General features: G+C 48.0%; 1 protein-coding gene across 1 annotated transcript; it reads right to left on the bottom strand.

Annotated features, from left to right (window-relative positions):
* Positions 1–411: 411 nt before the first annotated feature.
* Positions 412–7238, bottom strand: Rtbdn (retbindin). Its single transcript, XM_032887342.1, has 6 exons — positions 7208–7238; positions 6665–6912; positions 4050–4209; positions 3820–3930; positions 1368–1464; positions 412–794 (listed from the first exon to the last, which is right to left on the bottom strand). Exons 2-6 carry the CDS (start codon positions 6831–6833, stop codon positions 606–608), a joined length of 726 nt encoding a protein of 241 aa, XP_032743233.1. The 5' UTR covers positions 6834–6912; positions 7208–7238; the 3' UTR covers positions 412–605.
* Between the last annotated feature and the right edge of the window lie 10996 nt (positions 7239–18234).

Genomic DNA, 18234 nt, shown 5'->3' on the forward strand with positions numbered 1-18234 from the left:
GCGTGTGTGTGTACATTCTGTTGTGGTGTTGCACACCTTTAATTCCAGCATTTGGGAGACAGGTAGGTGGATCTCTATGAGTTAGAGGCTATCCTGGTCTAAATAGTTCCAGGTCAGTCATGGCTATACAATGAGGCCCTAATTTCAATAATCAAAGCCAAAACCTAGTTTATCTATTTATTTATTTATTTGGGGGAGAGGGGACACAAGTGCCAGGGCAAGCCTGGAGGTCAGGGGACAACTTGTAGTTGTCCCTTTTGCTACCATGTAAGTTCTGGGGACAGAATGTTGGTCATCAGAATCGACCTGTGTACTGTGCTCTGGTCTCTGTTCTTCCCTTTCCCTCTCTAAAACTATCATTTTTGGCAGGTTCTCCCCCAAGTATTTCCCCCAAGCAGCAGCCATGTATAGCCTGGTTTAGTCTGGCAACTTTATTTGGGGAAAGCAAGATAAGTCAGGGTTGGATGTGTCTAGGATAATGGTGGGAGGGCTTGTCTAGGCAACCCCAGGACCCGGTTTAGGAAGGAAGGAGAGAGGAAGAGAGGGAGATGGCTCTCGGTGGCTCCTGGCCTAGGGAAGGGACATGTATATTGAAAGCCAAATGTCTACTCTGGGCTGTCGCCACTGCCGCTACCACTGCCACTGCCTGCAGCATTTGAGATCCAGGCTCGAGGGCGGCGGCGGGCTCCTGGAGAGGAGATGGAGATGTTGAAGCAATGACTGGAGCCAGGAGCTGCCACCCTCAGGGCATGACCCAAAGCAGAGTGACACAGATCTGTGGCGTTGGCAAAAGCCTAGGAGAAAGGGTTGAGAGTTCAAGAGGGTAGAAACTGAATGGCTGGGGTGGGTCTTCTGGACCGGGGCATGGTATGGGTGATAAGAGAGTATGGGCACGGGGTTGGGGATTTAGCTCAGTGGTAGAGCACTTGCCTAGCAAGCGCAAGGCCCTGGGTTCGGTCCCCAGCTCCGAAAAAAAGAAAAAAGAAAAGAAAAAAAGAAAATAAAGATTAGCCCACACCTTTAAAAGGATTAAACTCAGCACCGGGGAGACAGGCTGGAGGGTCTTTAAGAGTTCAAGATCAGGGGTTGGGGATTTAGCTCAGTGGTAGAGCGCTTGCCTAGCAAGTGCAAGGCCCTGGGTTTGGTCCTCAGCTCCGAAAAAAAAGAAAAGAAAAAAAAAGTTCAAAATCAGCCAGTGTACGTACTGAGTTTCAGGCTAGCAAGAGCTATGTAAAGAGTCCCTATCTAAAAAGTAACTGATTAATTAAAATTAAAGGATTGGAAGAACCCAGATGGTGTTGCATGTCAGTGATCCAGGCTACACGACAAAGCTCATTCCTTCCTCTCACCCTCAGTTCCTTACTCACCTGACCATAGGTACGGCAGCTAGGCTCACAGCCTCTCTTTCCAGAGGACTGCAGCCAAGTCGGGCCACAAATAAAATCTGCTTGGCAGGTGGTGAACCTGGATATGTGAGAAGGGAAGGCAGGTTTAAGGCTTTGGAGCCAGTGGGCTTCTAAAGACACATGACCCTCCCTCAGACCAAGGCCTCTTTTCAGGCCCCAGTCCCTCAGACACCCAGCATTTGCAGAGTTCCCTCCCTGGATTTATTGTGCTGTTTGTTTTTGTGAGACAGGCTCTGAAGCTAGTCTGGGATTACCTTGAACTGATTCTCTTTCCCAAGTGTTATGGGCTATCAACACCACCACAATGTGTCCACCCCCCTTAAAAATGTTTTTTATTTACTTGTTTGTATACATATGTACATGTATGTGTGTGTGCACGTGTGTGCACATGCGTGTATGGTTATGTGCTCCTCCAATCCCCTGGAGCTAAGGTTACAGGTGGTTATAAACAGTCTGGCCGGTACTGGTGGCGCAGGCCGGTAGGATTTGCTGAAGGAAGCAGAGGCAGGAGGATCTGGAGTTCGAGGCCAGCCTAGGATACATATTTTTGGGGTTGGGGATTTAGCTCAGTGGTAGAGCGCCTGCTCAGCAAGCGCAAGGCCCTAGGTTGGGTCCCCAGCTCTGAAAAAAAAAAAAAAAAAAAAAAAAAAAAAAAAAAAACAGTCTGATGTAGGTGGCCAGAATTGAACTCAGGTAGCTGTGCGATGGTGGAGCACACCCTTAATCCCAGGACTTGGGAGGCAGAGACAGGAGGATCTCTGAGTTTGAGACCAGCCTGGTCTACAGAATGAGTTCCAGGACAGTCAGGGCTAAAGAAAGAAACCCTGTCTTGAAGGATAGATAGAGATAGATAGATAGATAGATAGATAGATAGATAGATAGACAGACAGACAGACAGACAGACAGACAGACAGACAGACAGACACACAGAGAGTGTGTTGGTTGGTTTGGATTCTCTGTGTAGGCTATCCCAGAACTCACTCTGTAGACCAGGCTGGCCTCACCTCAGAGGTCCTGAAGGGACTCCAGCAGGCAAACATGTCTCTAGCGGGCCTTGCTCTTCCCCATTCCCTCTTCCTTGCTAAAAACCAAATTACATTCCTAAAGCTAGCCACCAGGTCTGTCCTCTTAGTTACTTCCTCCTTCTGAGGCTGACTCCCAAGGTCCAACTGTCAAAATAGTGAAGTCCAACAATTAAAAGTCCTCTTTGGGGCTGGAGAGATGGCTCTGCAGTTAAGAGCACCCGACTGCTCTTCCAGAGGTCCTGAGTTCAATTCCCAGCAACCACATGGTGGCTCACAACCATCTGTAAAGAGATCCGATGCCCTCTTCTGCTGTGTATCTGAAGACAACTACAGTGTACTTATATATAAATAAATCTTTAAAATAAATAAATCTTTAAAAAAAAAAGTCCTCTTTGGCTCAACCAATTAGCATCCTTAATTAAAATTCCACACCTCCTCCTAACAAGGGGTTTCCTTTTTCACCTTTATAAACTGACATTTGTCTACAGGCCACGCCTGTCTCCTCTCCAGAGGCTGTCCTCTGTCCCTCCAAGACAAACATCTAGACCCCCCTCCCTAGTTCCTCTTAATTTCTCCCTTGACCTGTTTCCTGACTTTTTTTTAAAAAAAGATTTATTTATTTATTATATATAAGTACACTGTCCCTGTCTTCAGACACACCAGAAGAGGGCATTGGATCCCATTACAGATGGTTGTGAGCCACCATGTGGTTGCTGGGAATTGAACTCAGGACCTCTGGAAGAGCAGTCAGTGCTCTTAACTGATAAGCCATCTCTCCAGCCCTGTTTCCTGACTTTTGCCTCATTCCCTGACCTTTTCCCCTCAGGGCAAATACATCTCCTTTGTGCTAAGAACTTGTCCTGCTGTGTCTTGTACCAACTGACTTCGAGGTCCTTTCAGCTATCCCTGCCTCTGATTCCGGAGTGCTGGGATTAAAGGCAAGTGACATTTGTAGCCATCTGGCACGGGCCAGTACAGGAGCCAGGGGAATCCCAGGAGGGAATCAGATCCCCTGGAGCTGGAGTTACAGGCTACTGTGAGCCTGATGCCGGTGCTGAGACCTGAACTCTGATCCTCCGAAAAGCAGTAAGCATCCTTAACTGCCGAGCCATTCTCTAGTCAGACAACCTATTTGTCCCAGCTCCTTGCATTCCTTTTTAGCCTCTCTTTGAGTCAAAAGCCTGAACTTTTTGAAACTTCCTGGTCCGTCAGGGCCACCCCTTCATGCTACTTAAACGCCGTGTCATTCTCGGGCTTCTTCCCTTTCTACCTTGCAGAGTACATACTAGATTTTTTTCCATAGACCCATTCTGGCTCCGTGGGGGCAAACTAAGGCCCTGGATCCTGCACCACACCTTAGGACATGCCCCTGTTCCCGCCTCTCTTACCAAATCTGGCAGAGCTCCAGGCAGAGAGGCTGCATTCGGCGCACTCCGAACAGCAGTGGGTGAAAGCGATCTCGGAGGGCTCGTTGAAGGTGTCCCAGGAAGAATTCACATCTGAACACGGGAGAGACAGGGCTAACATGGCATGGTCCTCAGGGGGAGTTAAGGGTCTTACCAGGCTAGGGCAAGTAGGGCAAAGAACAGGGGGACAGGCTAGAGGACACAGTACTCACTCTGGGCTTGGTGCCCCGCAGCTGGCTAGAAGGCTCTCTGGGTTTGATGCCTCTGGTCTGTCTATGTCTGCAGTACAGCAAGGTTCTGGCCCTGCTGGTGTCTGTGAACTAGGAACCTGGATCCTTGGGTAAGATGGTGGAACCGAGGACTGGGGGTGCCCTGACAACGGAAATTCTATCAGTGCTTTCTTCCCCAAAGAGAAAAAAACCTTAAAGATAGACTTCTCTTCAGTTGAATGACATGGCAGGGATCTGTAATCCCAGACACTTAGGAGGCTGAGGCAGGGGGATCTTAAATTCAAAACCAGGTTAGGCAACTTAGAGAAATCCTGGCTAAAAATAAAAACAAACCTGTAGTTTGTTTCTGGAATTTTGGTTTCTTTTAAAAACAAATATAAGAATATTTATTGTTTTGATCCCAGCTATGAGGTGTGGGACTGCTCAGACTGTCCACAGCAGCTGACTGTGATTTGCCTCCTGCTCTAGCAGAGGTGTGGTTTTGCCAGCTGCAGATAGTTTCTCCAATTGTGTGATGTTTGAAATTCTGGGAACTTTTCAGAGGCTATATAAATTCTCCACCCATGGTGATGGTGTTGCTGTTGGTGGTGGTGGTAGTGGTGATGGTGTGGTGGTGGTGATGGTATGGTGGGGGTGGGGGTGGTGGGGGGGGTGGTGGTGGTGGTGGTGGTGGTGGTGGTGGTGGTGGTGGTGGTGGTGGTGGTGGTGGTGATGGTGGTGGTGATGGTGGTGGGGTGGTGGTGGTGGTGGTGGGGTGGTGGTGGTGGTGGTGGTGGTGGTGGTGGTGATAGTGGTGGTAGTGGGGGTGGGGGTGGGGGGGTGGTTTGTTAGTAGCCATGGTCAAAGAGGGAACAAATGGAGAGAAATTAGTTTCAGAGATCTCTCTCCCTCTCTTTCTATCCTTTCTCTCCTATCTAGAGATAGTGGTAAAGCCAGGGGGATAAAGGGTGAGGAAAAGAAGCACTCACAAATTAACAAAAACCAGCTACAAGAAGAAACGAGGAAGAAGTTAAACTCAAAGCTCTCTCTCCCCTCTATCTGTTCTCTTTAATCCAGTGACAGGGGTGAAACGAGGGGAATAAAGAGCAAGAAAAAGAAGAACCCACGAAGTAGCATAACTAGCGCTAGGGGTGGCTTAGTGGTATAACACTTGCCTAGCATGTGAAGGGCCCCAGGTTCAATTCCCATCACTGGAGAATTCTCTTTTCTGTGAAATGCAGCTTCAAGCAGCAACAACTGTATCTCTCATTTTTTTTGTTTTCTTTTTCTTTTTTTTTTTTTCTATTCTTTTTTTCGGAGCTGGGGACCGAACCCAGGGCCTTGCGCTTGCTAGGCAAGTGTTCTACCACTAAGCCAAATCCCCAACCCTCACTCATTTTTTTTTTTTAAAGGGTTTTTTTTCTTTTTTTTTTTTCGGAGTTGGGGACCGAACCCAGGGCCTTGCAAGCTTGAGCTAAATCCCCAACCCTGGTCTTTTAAAAAAAACATTTATTTATTATGTATATATAAACCATACAGCTTTCTGCCTGCATGTATGCGCCTGCAGGCCAGAAGAGGGTACCAGACCTGATTATAGGTGGTTGTGAGCCACCATGTGGTTGCTGGGAATTGAACTCAGGACTTCTGGAAGAGCAGACAGTGCTCTTAACCACTGAGCCATCTCTCCAGCCCCTGTGTATCACTCACAACGATCAGGTTATATTTGTCTGTGTTTCCAAACAGCAGTGTGTTTACATGCTTAATTTCCACAACACCTCTATGTTAGGTCTGTTTTTTCTCCAGCATTCTTATGTACTGGGGATTGGACCTAGGGCACTACCCATGTTAGGAACATTTCTTCAGCATGATTTATCCTAATTTTTAAATTTATATTTAATCAATGTATTTAGTGTGTGTGTGTGTGTGTGTGTGTGTGTGTGTGTGTGTGTGTGTGTAGGTCAGAAGAAAAATTGCAGGAGCTGATTTTCTCCTTTTCGCAGTTTTCAGTCCAGGGCTGACTCAGGGCATTGGTGTTGGTAGCAGTCACTTTTCCCCATGGAGCCACCTCATTGGCTCTATTTATTTATGTAGTGTTTTGACACAGGGTTTCTCTGTGTAGCTTTGGCTGTCCTGGAACTCAGTCTGGTCTCATACCCCCAGATCTGCCTGCCCCTGCCCCTGCCCCTGCCCCTGCCCCTGCCCTGCCCTGCCCTGCCTCTGCCTCCTGAGAGCTAGGATCAAAGCCACCACCAGTGCCTAGCTCCTATTTTTTTTTTTTTTGAGACAGTTTCATGTAGCCCAGCCTGACCTCTGGTTCCCCGTATAGCCGAGGTTGACCTTGAAGTCCTAATCCTCCTAGACCCACCTTCTATGTGCCAGGATTACAGGTGGAAACCACCATGCCTAGCACTCTGCCTAGGTTATCTGATTTGCTTAAGGTCACAGAGCACCAAGATATGGATTTGGGATTTGAACCCAGCTGTCCGACACCCAGACTCTGCGCTGTTAAAGCCAGCAGTCACTGCTAGCCCTGTCTGCCCACCCTCCATGACCCCAAGCCCTCTTACAAGGAAGATCTAAGTGGGGTTTCTAGGTGTTAGGGGTGAGAGAATGCTCACCTGCTAGCTGCAGCTGGCCTGTGCTCACGTTGGCTGCCAGCCCAGGGTGTCCCCAGGACCTGGCTTGCAGTGGGTGGCTCCCACCACAGGTCACCAAGAAGACCCATGCCAGGATTAGTCGCAGGGCCCAGACCATCCCGCTGTGTTGAAAGTGGCCTTCGTGGGCCATGTCCACCCGAGACAAGAGCCAGCTGATGTGGAGGGATGAGGGATGACTTCCTTCTGGAGATTTAGGTTGTCACTGGTAGCTTCGTGCCAGAAATCGTTGCCAGGCAGCACAGAGGACAGGCCATAGATGAGGATGCCTGCCAATGCTAGGGGATTCCCACCCGAGAGCCCCTCCCATTCTTTCATTCCTCAGGTTAAAACACCACTCCCAGGCAACCAACCTCTCACCCTGTTTGTCCTCTGCTGCCAACTGCCTTCAGAGTAACAGGACCCCCTCAGCTCTTCCAAGCCCCTCTTCTACCCAGAACTTCCTCTTACTCTTTTCAGCCCCCACCCCCACCCCCACCCCGACCTGCTCACTCCTTTCACGGTCACCTTCTCTCGGTTCACAATCTTCACAATCGGCTTAGGAGCTTCCACCCAGGGTTGGACCTTTAGAATCAAGCAGGACTGTGCAGGGCTGCGGTTCTGCCCCTAGAGTCCTAAAGCTTCTGGGCAGAAGAAGGTAAAAGTATGGGAGACAAGATTCTCGACGTCCTACCCACTGCCACTCACCTGTTAGCAGGCTGGAGTCTAGGGGATGCTGAGACACCTCAGAATCACGGAACCAAGGCCAGCAAGGGGCGGCAACTAAAGGGGGTGTGGTTTGGTTAAGGGGCGGGGACTTACAAAGCCCCACCTCCACAACCCTAAACAGGTGCACTGGAACTGGTGCATTTATATCCACAAGCTTGCCCTATGCTAAACTTGGGATTTAAGGTCTCTATTCTCTCTCTCTCTCTCTCTCTCTCTCTCTCTCTCTCTCTCTCTCTCTCTCTCTCTCTCTCTCTCTCGTGTGTGTGTGTGTGTTGTGGAGAGGATGTCTGTCTCTTGGGTAGGTAGTTTTATGCATATGCTGGTGATGCTTCTGTGCCTTTCTCCAGTTTTTGTAAATCTGTGTCCCTTCACATTCTGTCCATTAATTCAAAAGACATTTATTAAACACATACTCTGTATTGGGTTCCGGGTGATACAGTTGTATACAGGACATAAAATTCTCAGTTTTCACAGAATTAACTCAAGATGGAGAACCAGGTGGGGGGAGGAAAAACAGCCCTGGAGCGGGGGTGGGGTGGGGCTATGCGTGAACTTACATGAATCTGTGTATGAGCTGACTAGCTGTGTTGGAAGAAATATGTGTCTACGTATTAGGAGAGAACCGTGCATCATTGAGCATCCTTGGGTTTTGGAATTGTGTGTGTTGGAGTGTTTGAGTGTACTTGCATTTGATGAGTGTCTGTGTTTCCTAAGTATATGCTTGTATGATTATAGGGTATGAGTTTTATATGTGTATGTGTTAATGTATATTATGTGTGTCTGTTTGCTGGATAGTCACAAATATATACATATGTTGTACGTGATTCTCTTTGATGATTGTGTTTGTAGTTTTCTTTTTTATATTTTACTATTTTTATCTATGTATCTATGGTGCGTGTGTGTGTGTGTGTGTGTGTGTGTGTGTGTGTGCATGTGTGTGTCTGTACCAGTGTGTGGATATGAGTGAATCAGCTGGTGAGGTCAGAGTCCTCTGATCAGATCAACCAGAACTGGAGTTACAGGCAGTTGTGAGCTGCCTGACATGGGTGCTGGGAACTGATCTTGGGTCCTCTGCAAGTGTGGTATATTCTCTTAGCCACTGAGTCGTCTTCCCAAGCCCTTTTGTGAGGTTTTGGAGTACAGGTGAGTCTTTGAGAAGTATGCACAAAGAATGTGTTAATATTTGTACCTGTGCTTGAGGAGCATATATGGAAGTATGTGCAGTGTGTGTGCATGTATTTACTGAATGTGTGTTTGCACGTGTATGTGTGTTGTATGTGTGGAACATTGTTTCTGGTTGTAGTCACATTTCTTTTTAAGATTTATGTGTTTAATGTATGCAAGTATATGGTTTGCTCTCTTCGGACACACCAGAAGAGGGCATCAGATCCCATTACAGATGGTTGTGAGCCACCATGTGGTTGCTGAGAATTGAACTCAGGACCTCTGGAAGAGCAACCAGTGCTCTTAATGAATTAGAAATCTCTCCAGCCTCAAGGGAGGGATTTTTTGTTTTGTTTTGCTCTTGTTTTTTATGACTTTTATTGATGAACGCCCATATTGCCAAATACTACTCTACGCTTGCACACAGCTCATGCTCAGTAAATGTTGAGCAAGGAAATTAATGAATTAATAATGTCTCCCCCTTGGGTAAGATGTCCCTGTGGAACCCAGGCTGTAGGGTACTCCTTCCTCTACCTTTCTGTGGTCAACAGGTATTACAGAGGCTCCAGGAACCAAACCTACAGAATCAAGCTTTTGTCTGGGCTGGGCCAACGTGGTTGTAGGTCACATTTATCCTGTTTGTGGGTTTTCCCTCCTGCAAGACCCTGTGCACACACAAGCGCTCATCTCCTTCAGGGCGTTCATATTTCAGCACCGTGGACAGTAGCACGAGGCCAGCACCAGGGACAGCTTTCTCGACCGGGAACGTGGTAAAAACACAAGCCGTGAACAGAGACAATACAAGCAATAGACTCATTGAGATGGTTACGCTGACCAACAGAAAGAAAGACACAGACAACAATAATACAAGCGAAGGTGCAGGAGTGAGGCTCAATCAAGAACACGCTGACCCAGACCTCGTTGTCGTCTCCGTTGTCCGGCAGAGGTCGCTCTAGTTCTGAGACCCTGCCCTCCAAGACCTTGGGTCAGTTATACAGTTACCCAGGGAAAGAAAGGCCTTCCCGTTCTGTCTAGGGTTCAGATGATGTTCTCTCCAACTCTGAGAGGCATGGTCTGGGTTGGGCTCAGCTGAGTGATTATTGGGGGGTGGAGTAAGAATCGTTTCATCTGCCCCCTCCCCAGCTACCAGCTAATCGCTCTTATAAATATACCCTGACCTGGCCTGGCTCCTTAATCCTGGCTATGAAGCCGAGACTCTGGAGGGGCTGCAAGACTTAAGGGACTCTGCCCTGTGGGAGGCAAAGGAAGGAGATCTGTGTGTACACACACGTTTTTCTGAGGGGGAAACTCCCATGAGGTCCAGCCTCTTACTTGAACACGTGACTCTGGAAGAATGCATCTGTGGGGATCTGAGGGTGCCCTGGGGTGGAGACAATTTCTCACAGAGACGAGAATATACCTTCAAGTGGTCCCGTTGGGGGATAGTCTTTCCAGGGTTCCCAAAGATGTCACCTACTGGATATTTGAAGAAATGCCCCCTCAGGAAGGGAGAAATTGAGATGAAACGTCACCTTTCAGACATTATCTCCATTAGGAGTGATTTTCAGGGCGAGGGGACAGCTCTTCACAGCAGATCACACCCTTGTGAGACTGTCTCCTGTATGTGTGTGTGCGGGGGGGATCTAGTCGCACCGGGAATTCATCTGTGAGAATAGCTCCCTTAGGGATCTCTCTTGGGTTGGAGGGTCTGTGAAAGAGACTGTCGCGATAGGGTCTGTCTCCAGCATGCCGCCCTTAGGGACATCTGGAGACTCCACCCACCCAACCCCTTTTACCCGCCCACCCCCCACCCCCGACCCCCAGCGCGGGCAGCGGTGGCCGAAACCCCGCTCTGGCTCCCAGACGCAGTGACGGCGCCGGGCCCGCCCCGCTTCGCTCCGCCCCCCCGGCTCCCCCCTCGCCGGCCGCCGCCGCGGTCCCCGAGGCTTCTCTCTCCCTCCCTCCTCCCTCCTCCTGCCGCCGCCACCTCCCTCCTCCCTCCCCCGGACCGAAATCGCCGCCGCCATGGACGATTCTGGCCTGATCCGCCGCCGGAGGCTGCAGGTACGCCGCAGCCCGGGCTCCAAGGAGGGGATGGGGTCGGTGCCCTGGGGCGGGGCCGAGCAGAACGCAGGAGAACTTGCACCAGGGTCGCCAGAGGCACCCCTTCGTACTGCCAGAGGATGTTCTCGGCCGAAGAGTGCTGTGTCCGCGAGTCCTGGCAGCGCGGACCCCGCCCCTCAGGCGTCGCCCGGGTATCCCAGAGGCTGCTGGAGGGGCTGCATCCTAGCGCGCCCCCTCGAGGATGGCCTGGGTGGCGCCTGGCCCCACCGGAGTCGGAGGGAGAGGGGGCCTAGGTTCTTGCCCAGGCACTTGGACAGTCTGGGGGTGAAGGTGCAGCAAGTTAAAGTTATTGCCCCAGGGTTCGAGCCCCTCGGGGCCACCAACGCTTCAACAGCTGTAAACATGTTTGTTCGTAAGCCTCGCCCCTCACCACCAGAGCCCTTCCTAGGCTTGCTACCCTGAGTCCTCCATTCACCTGTCTGGCCACTAGGACTCTTCCTACTGCCCTAATTGGACAGGCACCTAGACAGCCTCCCCACTTTCCATCCACCCCCTTCACTACAATACTCCCACCACACCACACACACACACACACACACACACACACACACACACACACACACACACGCCCGCCCGCCCGCGATCCTTAAGTCCAGCCCAGCTTGTGGGTGGGCGGGAGCGATTTTTAGCTTCTTGCAGTCTTCGAAGATGTTGGTCGCCAGGCTGCGCAGGCGCAGGAGCCGTGAGTCCACTGCAGAGTGGGCTACTGAGGGTTGTTGGAGTAAAGGGGAAGGCTGGAACAAATCCAGTCAGTCCTTAGGAGTTCCCACCCCAAAGTAGGTAGGGATTTTGAGGCTGAGATGGTCCTCTGAGATTTGAGGCTTGCCTTTCTGAGTTCATAAACTAGTCTCATAGGTGAGATGATCAACGCGTCTCTCCTAGGGGTACCCAGAGGCTGATCCTTCTGAGCCTCCTCGGAGGTTAGCTCCTGCGTCTACTCCAGAATTTAGATTAAATTAAATATGAGCCCAGTCTTTTGTCCAACTCTAGGCTCCCTTAATGCACCATTTCTAAGATCAAGAGCACGGAGAGATGACCGATCAGTAGAGCTGGGGGGAAAGGATGAGACTAAGACGGTAGGAAGGACATCCCAGGAGGCTGGCGGCTGCTGAAGCAGCCTGGTTAGAAAGCTAACTTGCTTTCAAACACAGTTTCGGAGCCTAGGCTTCTCGACGTCTTCCTCGCGGTCCCTCCTGCTCCCGGGGCAGGAAAGGAGTATGAGTCTTGAGTGCGGGAGGGAGCTGCGGCAAAGCTAAAGTACTACAGCGGCTAAGCGGGTCCATCCGCTGTCCATGAAAACGCTGGAACTGGGCGGGGCCTGCACGGGGTGTGTCCTGGTCCTTGGAACCGGCGCCGAATCCCATTGGCTCAACGCCACGCGGGACTTTGTCTCTGACGCAAGACTCCGCCCCCAACCCCTCAGATTACCGCTCACCCACTTAGCTCAAGAGGTGCTACAGAAATAGGGAATCCCTGCTCTCCTGTGCCTTCTGAGCTAACTAACCGCTTTGACAATGCCTGGGTCCACTCACGGGTATCGGTTCCACCGCTAAGCAAAAGTCCCACTGTCCCTCAGCGCCAGAGAATCTCTCAAGTGCAGTTAGGATCTCAAATAAGAAGAGCTACTTGTTCGAATGTCCTGCCACAGCACCCTATGGGGAGAAGCAGAGTTGTTCTGCAGCTGGGGGAGAGGTGGCGTTTGTCTGACTTGACTCCAAGGATCTGAATTTCTCCTTTCTTTTTAGCTTTTAATGTTTTTGAGATAGCGTCTCACTGGGTAGCCCTGGCTGGCCTGGAACTATTTACGTAGACCAGGCTGGCCTCGAACTCACAAAGATTTCCGTGACTCTCACTCCGGAATACAGGAAGGATCTAAATTTGTCCCTTTTCTCCACTCTGGAGTGCTTGTGGGGAGATTGCAGATGAGGCCCATTCCCAGGACTTCTTCCCATGGTATTTAAAGATTCTGTATGGCTGTCTCCCATATTCAGAGACAAAGGTCTGGAGCCCTTGGCTTCATGGCTGAAAACTCCAGGTCTTGGCTTTGCTATGTCTCTAAAGGTTGCTTAACTTGGTAAGCAGAGACCAATTAACTCTAAACCTGCCATTACAAGAGAGAAAATCTGGTCTGGATTTCTGGTCACTGTGACTCCCTAGGGCAAGGCTTCAAACCTGGCCTGTCTGTGCACTACATGTGGCCAGAGTCCATGGAGACCAGAAGAGGGCATCAGACCCCTACAACTGGAAATGCTGTGAGCGGACATGTGGGGATTGAGAATTGAATCTGGGTCCTCTGCAATAACCATTGAGCCATCTTCCCAATCCCCCAGCGGGGAGGGGCAGACAGACAGACACAGAGAGACTGTCTGTCTGTCTGTCAGCATGTGCCTTTGCCCACGAGTGGAGGTTAGAGGACAACTTTTAAGAGTAGATTCTTTGCTTTTACTCTTTGGGTCCTGGACCTGGAACTCCAGGCTTGTTGGAAAATATCATTAGCGCCAAGCTACTTCTTCTGCAATGGACTTCACTATTTGTTGAGCACAAACCACGCACCACCCTAAAATGTTAAAAATTTGCTTCACCTCAGAGTCTTCCAGAAGGCAGGAGCACTTGGGAAGGTCATTTGTCAAGATCAAAAAAAGGCAAAATTGGAATTTTAAAGCTGGACTTTCTTCTCTGAGAGTCCACAGAAAGGATTAGGATATACATCTTTTTGTTGTTTTTGTACATGTATGTATGTGTGTGGTGAGCATGAATGTGTATTTGTATCTTCATGTGTGTGTGGAGGCCAGAGAATGATACCAGCTCTCTTCCTCCATCTCGCTCTTCTGTACTGATTCAGGATCGTCAGTGAGCCCAGATCTTGCTAACTTGGGCTAGTCTAGTTAGTCAGCCTGCCCTGGAAATTCCTTCTCCACCCAAACCCAGCACTAGGATTTCCTGTGTTCATCTAGCATTTGGGTAGGTGCTGTGGGTTCTTTTTTTTTTTTTTTTAAGATTTATTTATTATTTTTATTTAATGTGAGTACACTGTTGCTCTCAGATATACCAGAAGAAGACATCAGATCCCATTACAGATGGTTGTGATCCACCATGTGGTTGCTGGGAATTGAACTCAGGACCTCTGGAAGAGCAGTCAGTGCTCTTAACTGCTGAGCCATCTCTCCAGCCCAAGGTGCTGTGGGTTCTTAAAGGTGCCCATTAAGTTCTTTTTTTTTTTTTTTTTTTTTTTTTTTTTTTTTTTTTTTTGGAGCTGGGGACCCGAACCAGGGCCTTGTGCTTGCTAGGCAAGCGCTCTACCACTGAGCCAAATCCCCAACCCCGCCCATTAAGTTCTTTATCCACTGGCATGTCTTACCAGCATCAAACACGATCCCCCCCTCCTTCAGAAGTCCTGTTGAAGTGAGGCAGGTTAGTGCTGATCCATAATCTCAGCACCTGGGAAGAGGAAACAAGAGTTCAAGGACCTCATTTCCAAACAAAACCAACTTTTTGAAACCTTCATTGTTATTGAACTAACTTACTTTGCTTCAGCCTGAGAAACATTGTTGGCAAGACTACTGTTACTACCCCTTGCTCTCTTCTGAAGAGGGTTTGAGACAAAGTAACAACTTCTTCATCCTCCCTACCCCTCCCCCCTTATTTTTTTTTTCAGGCAGTACTGGACCACTCAAATTTTAAACCCAGGGCTGGAGAGATGGCTCAGCGGTTAAGAGCACTGACTGCTCTTCCAGAGGTCCTGAGTTCAATTCCCAGCAACCACATGGTGGCTCACAACCATCTATAACAGATTCTGGTGTATCTGAAGACAGCTACAATGTACTCATATATACTAAATAAATAAAGTATTAAAAAAAATTTTAAACCCAGCACTCAGGAGGCAGAGTCAGGCAGATCTCTCTGAGTTCCAGAACAGCCAAGGCTACACAGAAACCGTGTCTCAACAAAACATAACAAGTATATTATATATATATATATATTTTGTTATGTTATATATATAATATAATGACATATATGTATATGTATATATGTATTTGCACCACATTTGTGCTGGTACCCATGGAGGTTAGAAGACAGATTCTTTGGAACTGGAATTACACGTGGTTATGAGTCACCATGTGCGTGTGGGTGCCAGGAACCAAACCAATGACCTCTACAAAAGCAGTAAGAACTTTGGCAGACCCATTTTTTTTTAATTTGTTTAGCTTTCAGACAGTGTCTCACTATGTAGCCTTAACTGACTAGAGATAGCTATGTAGACCAGGCTAGCTTCAAATTCGTGGAGCTCCTGAGCTCCAGGACTAAAGACCATGCCTAGACTTCTTTTCTTTTTAAAACAAATTAACATTAGAAAATACTCACGCACTTGACTAGCAAGCGCAAGGCCCTGGGTTCAGTCCCCAGCTCCAAAAAAAAGAAAAAAGAAAAAAAAATAATCACAACTTGTCACCAGAGAGACTTTCATTCAGTAACTGATGGGATCCGATGCAGAGACCTACAGCCAAACATTAGGCAGAATTTCAGAAGCCCTTGGAAGGGTGGGAGGGATTGTAGAAGTGAAAGGAATCAAGGACACCACAAGAACATGGCCCACAGTGTCAACTAGCTAGACCTCGTGGGGGGCTCATAGAGACTGAACCAACCATCAGGGGAGCCTGCATGGTCTGCTATAGGTCCTCTGCATACATGTTATGGTTGTGTAGCTTGGTGTTCTTGTAGGACTCCTAACAGTGGGACTGGGGCTGTCTCTCTCTCTTTTTTTAAAGATTTATTTATTTATTATATATAAGTACACTGTAGCTGTCTTCAGATACACCAGAAGAGGGCATCGGATCTCTTTACAGATGGTTGTGAGCCACCATGTGGTTGCTGGGAAATGAACTCAGGACCTCTGGAATATTAGTCAGTGCTCTTAACCACTGAGCTATCTCTCCAGTCCGGTTGTGCCCAGTCTTACTGTAACTTGTTATGTCTTGTTTGGTTTCCATCCCTGGGAGGTCTGCTGTTTTTTCTGAAAGGAAAAGGAGGAGCAGTTTATCTGGGAGAGAGGGGAGGTGGGAGAAAGGAGGGAAACATGGTTGGGATGTAATATATGAGAGGAGAATAAATATAAAAAAGAAAAAGAAAGTATCTACAACTATCTTGTTTTGTTTTGTTTTACTTTGTTTTTTTGATATATATATATATATATCAAACATTAACATTAGAAAATACTCACGCACTTGACTAGTATATACTTGAGTATTTTCTAATGTTACTATATATATATATATATATAGTCCAGGCTGGCCCTGAAACCAACTTTTCAGTCCAGCTTCAAAGTCAAAGGGATCTTCTTGGTTCAGGCTGCCTCGTGCTGAGGTTACAAGTATATACTATGTCTGACTTTTTCCCCCTTTGAGATAGAATTACATCATATTGCTAGCCCAGGAGATCCTCCTGCCTCAGCTCCCTGAGCACTAGGATTACAGACTTTTAACACCCTTTCCAACAAACAAGATCTTCCTCAGGTGTGGATGCATAAAGTCAGTAGGGATTATTACCAGTGTTGCTATTAAGAAGGACTACTTCCGGGTTAAGTGGGTAAGGGTATTTGCAACCAGTCCTGGCCACTTGAATCTAATGCCGGAGATAGACAGAACAGGAGAGAACCATTCCCACATTCTCACAAGCTGTACTTTGATCTCCACACGCACATTACGGTGCATATACATTAATAAATAAATAAATGCAGTATTTTTTGGTTTTTTGGTGGTTTTTGTTTGTTTGTTTGTTTTTTTTTTTTTTTTTTTTTTTTTTTTTTTTTTTTTTTTTTTTTGGAGCTGGGGACTGAACCCAGGGCCTTGCGCTTGCTAGGGCAAGCACTCTACCACTGAGCTAAATCCCCAACCCCTTTGTTTTTTGTTTTGTTTTGCTTTGTTTTTTGTTTGTTTGTTTTTAAAGTAAGACAGGGTTTCTCTATATAGCTCTGGCTATCCTGGCACTCTCTTCGTAGTCCAGGTTGGCCTATACTAGAACCTAGAGATCCACCTGCTTCTGCTTCCAGAGTGCTGAGATCAAAGGCATATGCCATCATGTTCAGCCACAATTTTTTTTTAATTTAAAAAAACTTTTGGTGAGGCTGGATAGATAGCTTAGTGGTTAAGGGTATTGCCTGCTCTTTGAAAGGACCTGGGTTCAATTTCCAGCAGCCACATGGTGGTTCACGGCTGTCTGTGACTATGGTTCCAGGGGATCTGACACCCTCCACGTAGACATGAATACAGAAAAAAACACCAATGCACACAAAATAAATTTTAAAAAAATTTTTTAACTTTTGGGTGCTCTCCAAGACCCATTTCCTATGCTACCCCAACTCTATGAGCAGACCTTGAGCAGCACAAGGCTGATGGGACGTAAGAGGTCATTTCTTCATCCAGATGATGAGATGATAAGTTCCACCTACACTCATCTATCCTTGTAGCCCACACGATCTCTCCACAGATCCTCCGGTGGCTGCCCCTTCCTGTTGTTTAAAGATTTATTTATTCTGTATAAGTACACTGTAGCTGTCTTCAGACACACCAGAAGAGGGCATCAGATCCCATCACAGATGGTCGTGAGCCACCATGTGGTTGCTGGGAATTGAACTCTGGGCCTCTGGAAGAGCGGTCAGTGCTCTTAACCACTGAGCCATCTTCCCACCCTCTGTTTTTTTTTTTTTTTTAAGATTGTTTATTCATGTCTTTTATGTATATGAGCACTGTCTTCATGCACACAAGGGGTCAGATGGTTGTGCGCTGTGATGAACTGGGAATTGAACACAGGACCCATGTAAGAGCAGTTAGTGATCTTAACTGCTGAGCTATGTCTCCAACCCTGCTTCTTCCTTTCTTTTAAAATCTCTCCCCCAGCCCCGTGTGTGTGTGTGTGTGTGTGTGTGTGTGTGTGTGTGTGCGCGTGCGCATGTGTGTGTGTGTGCGCGCGTGCGCATGTGTGTGTATAGCATGTACACGTGTGCCAGTGTGAGTGTGGAAGTAAGTAGCTTTCTTATGGAGTGGGTTATTGCCTTACACAATGTGGGTCCTAGGAATGACCTCAAGTCATCAAGCTTCTTGGTCACTGGATCCTCAAGAAACATTGTTTATGGCTGAGGATATAGCTCAGTTGGAAGAGTGCACAAAAGCTTGGGTTTGACACTCAGCACCATAGAAACAGGGTGTGGCGGAGCATGTCAGTGCAGAGGACCTGTAGTGGCAGAAGCAGAAGATCAAGGGTATCCCTCAGCCACACAGGAAGTTCAAAGCCAGCTTGGACTACGAGAGACCCTGTCCAGAACAAAGAACAATGTTTTACAAACATTGTCCTGGTGGCTCACAATCCGAACACTTGGAAGGTGAGGCGGCAGCATCTCAGTTGGAGAGCAGCCTGTGTGATGTAATGAGCTCCAAGCCATCCTGAGAGAGATGAGATTCTGTCTTGTCAAAAAAGCAAATAAAACTTTATTTGCATGGACATGCTTTTAGACGCCCAGTTGGGTCTATTTCTTGTGTACTTGA

This window comes from Rattus rattus, chromosome 17 (assembly GCF_011064425.1).
Source record: "Rattus rattus isolate New Zealand chromosome 17, Rrattus_CSIRO_v1, whole genome shotgun sequence".
In the NCBI taxonomy this organism is placed as follows: domain Eukaryota; kingdom Metazoa; phylum Chordata; class Mammalia; order Rodentia; family Muridae; genus Rattus; species Rattus rattus.

Coding starts and splice junctions, on each gene's coding strand:
- Rtbdn (XM_032887342.1), bottom strand. CDS start 6,833: ATGGCCCACGAAGGCCACTTTCAACACAGCGGGATGGTCTGGGCCCTG. Junction 4,210..6,664: donor AGGCCAGCTGCAGCTAGCAG/GTGAGCATTCTC, acceptor TTCCGTTGTCAG/GGCACCCCCAGTCCTCGGTT. Junction 795..1,367: donor GCTGCCGTACCTATGGTCAG/GTGAGTAAGGAA, acceptor CCTTTCTCCTAG/GCTTTTGCCAACGCCACAGA.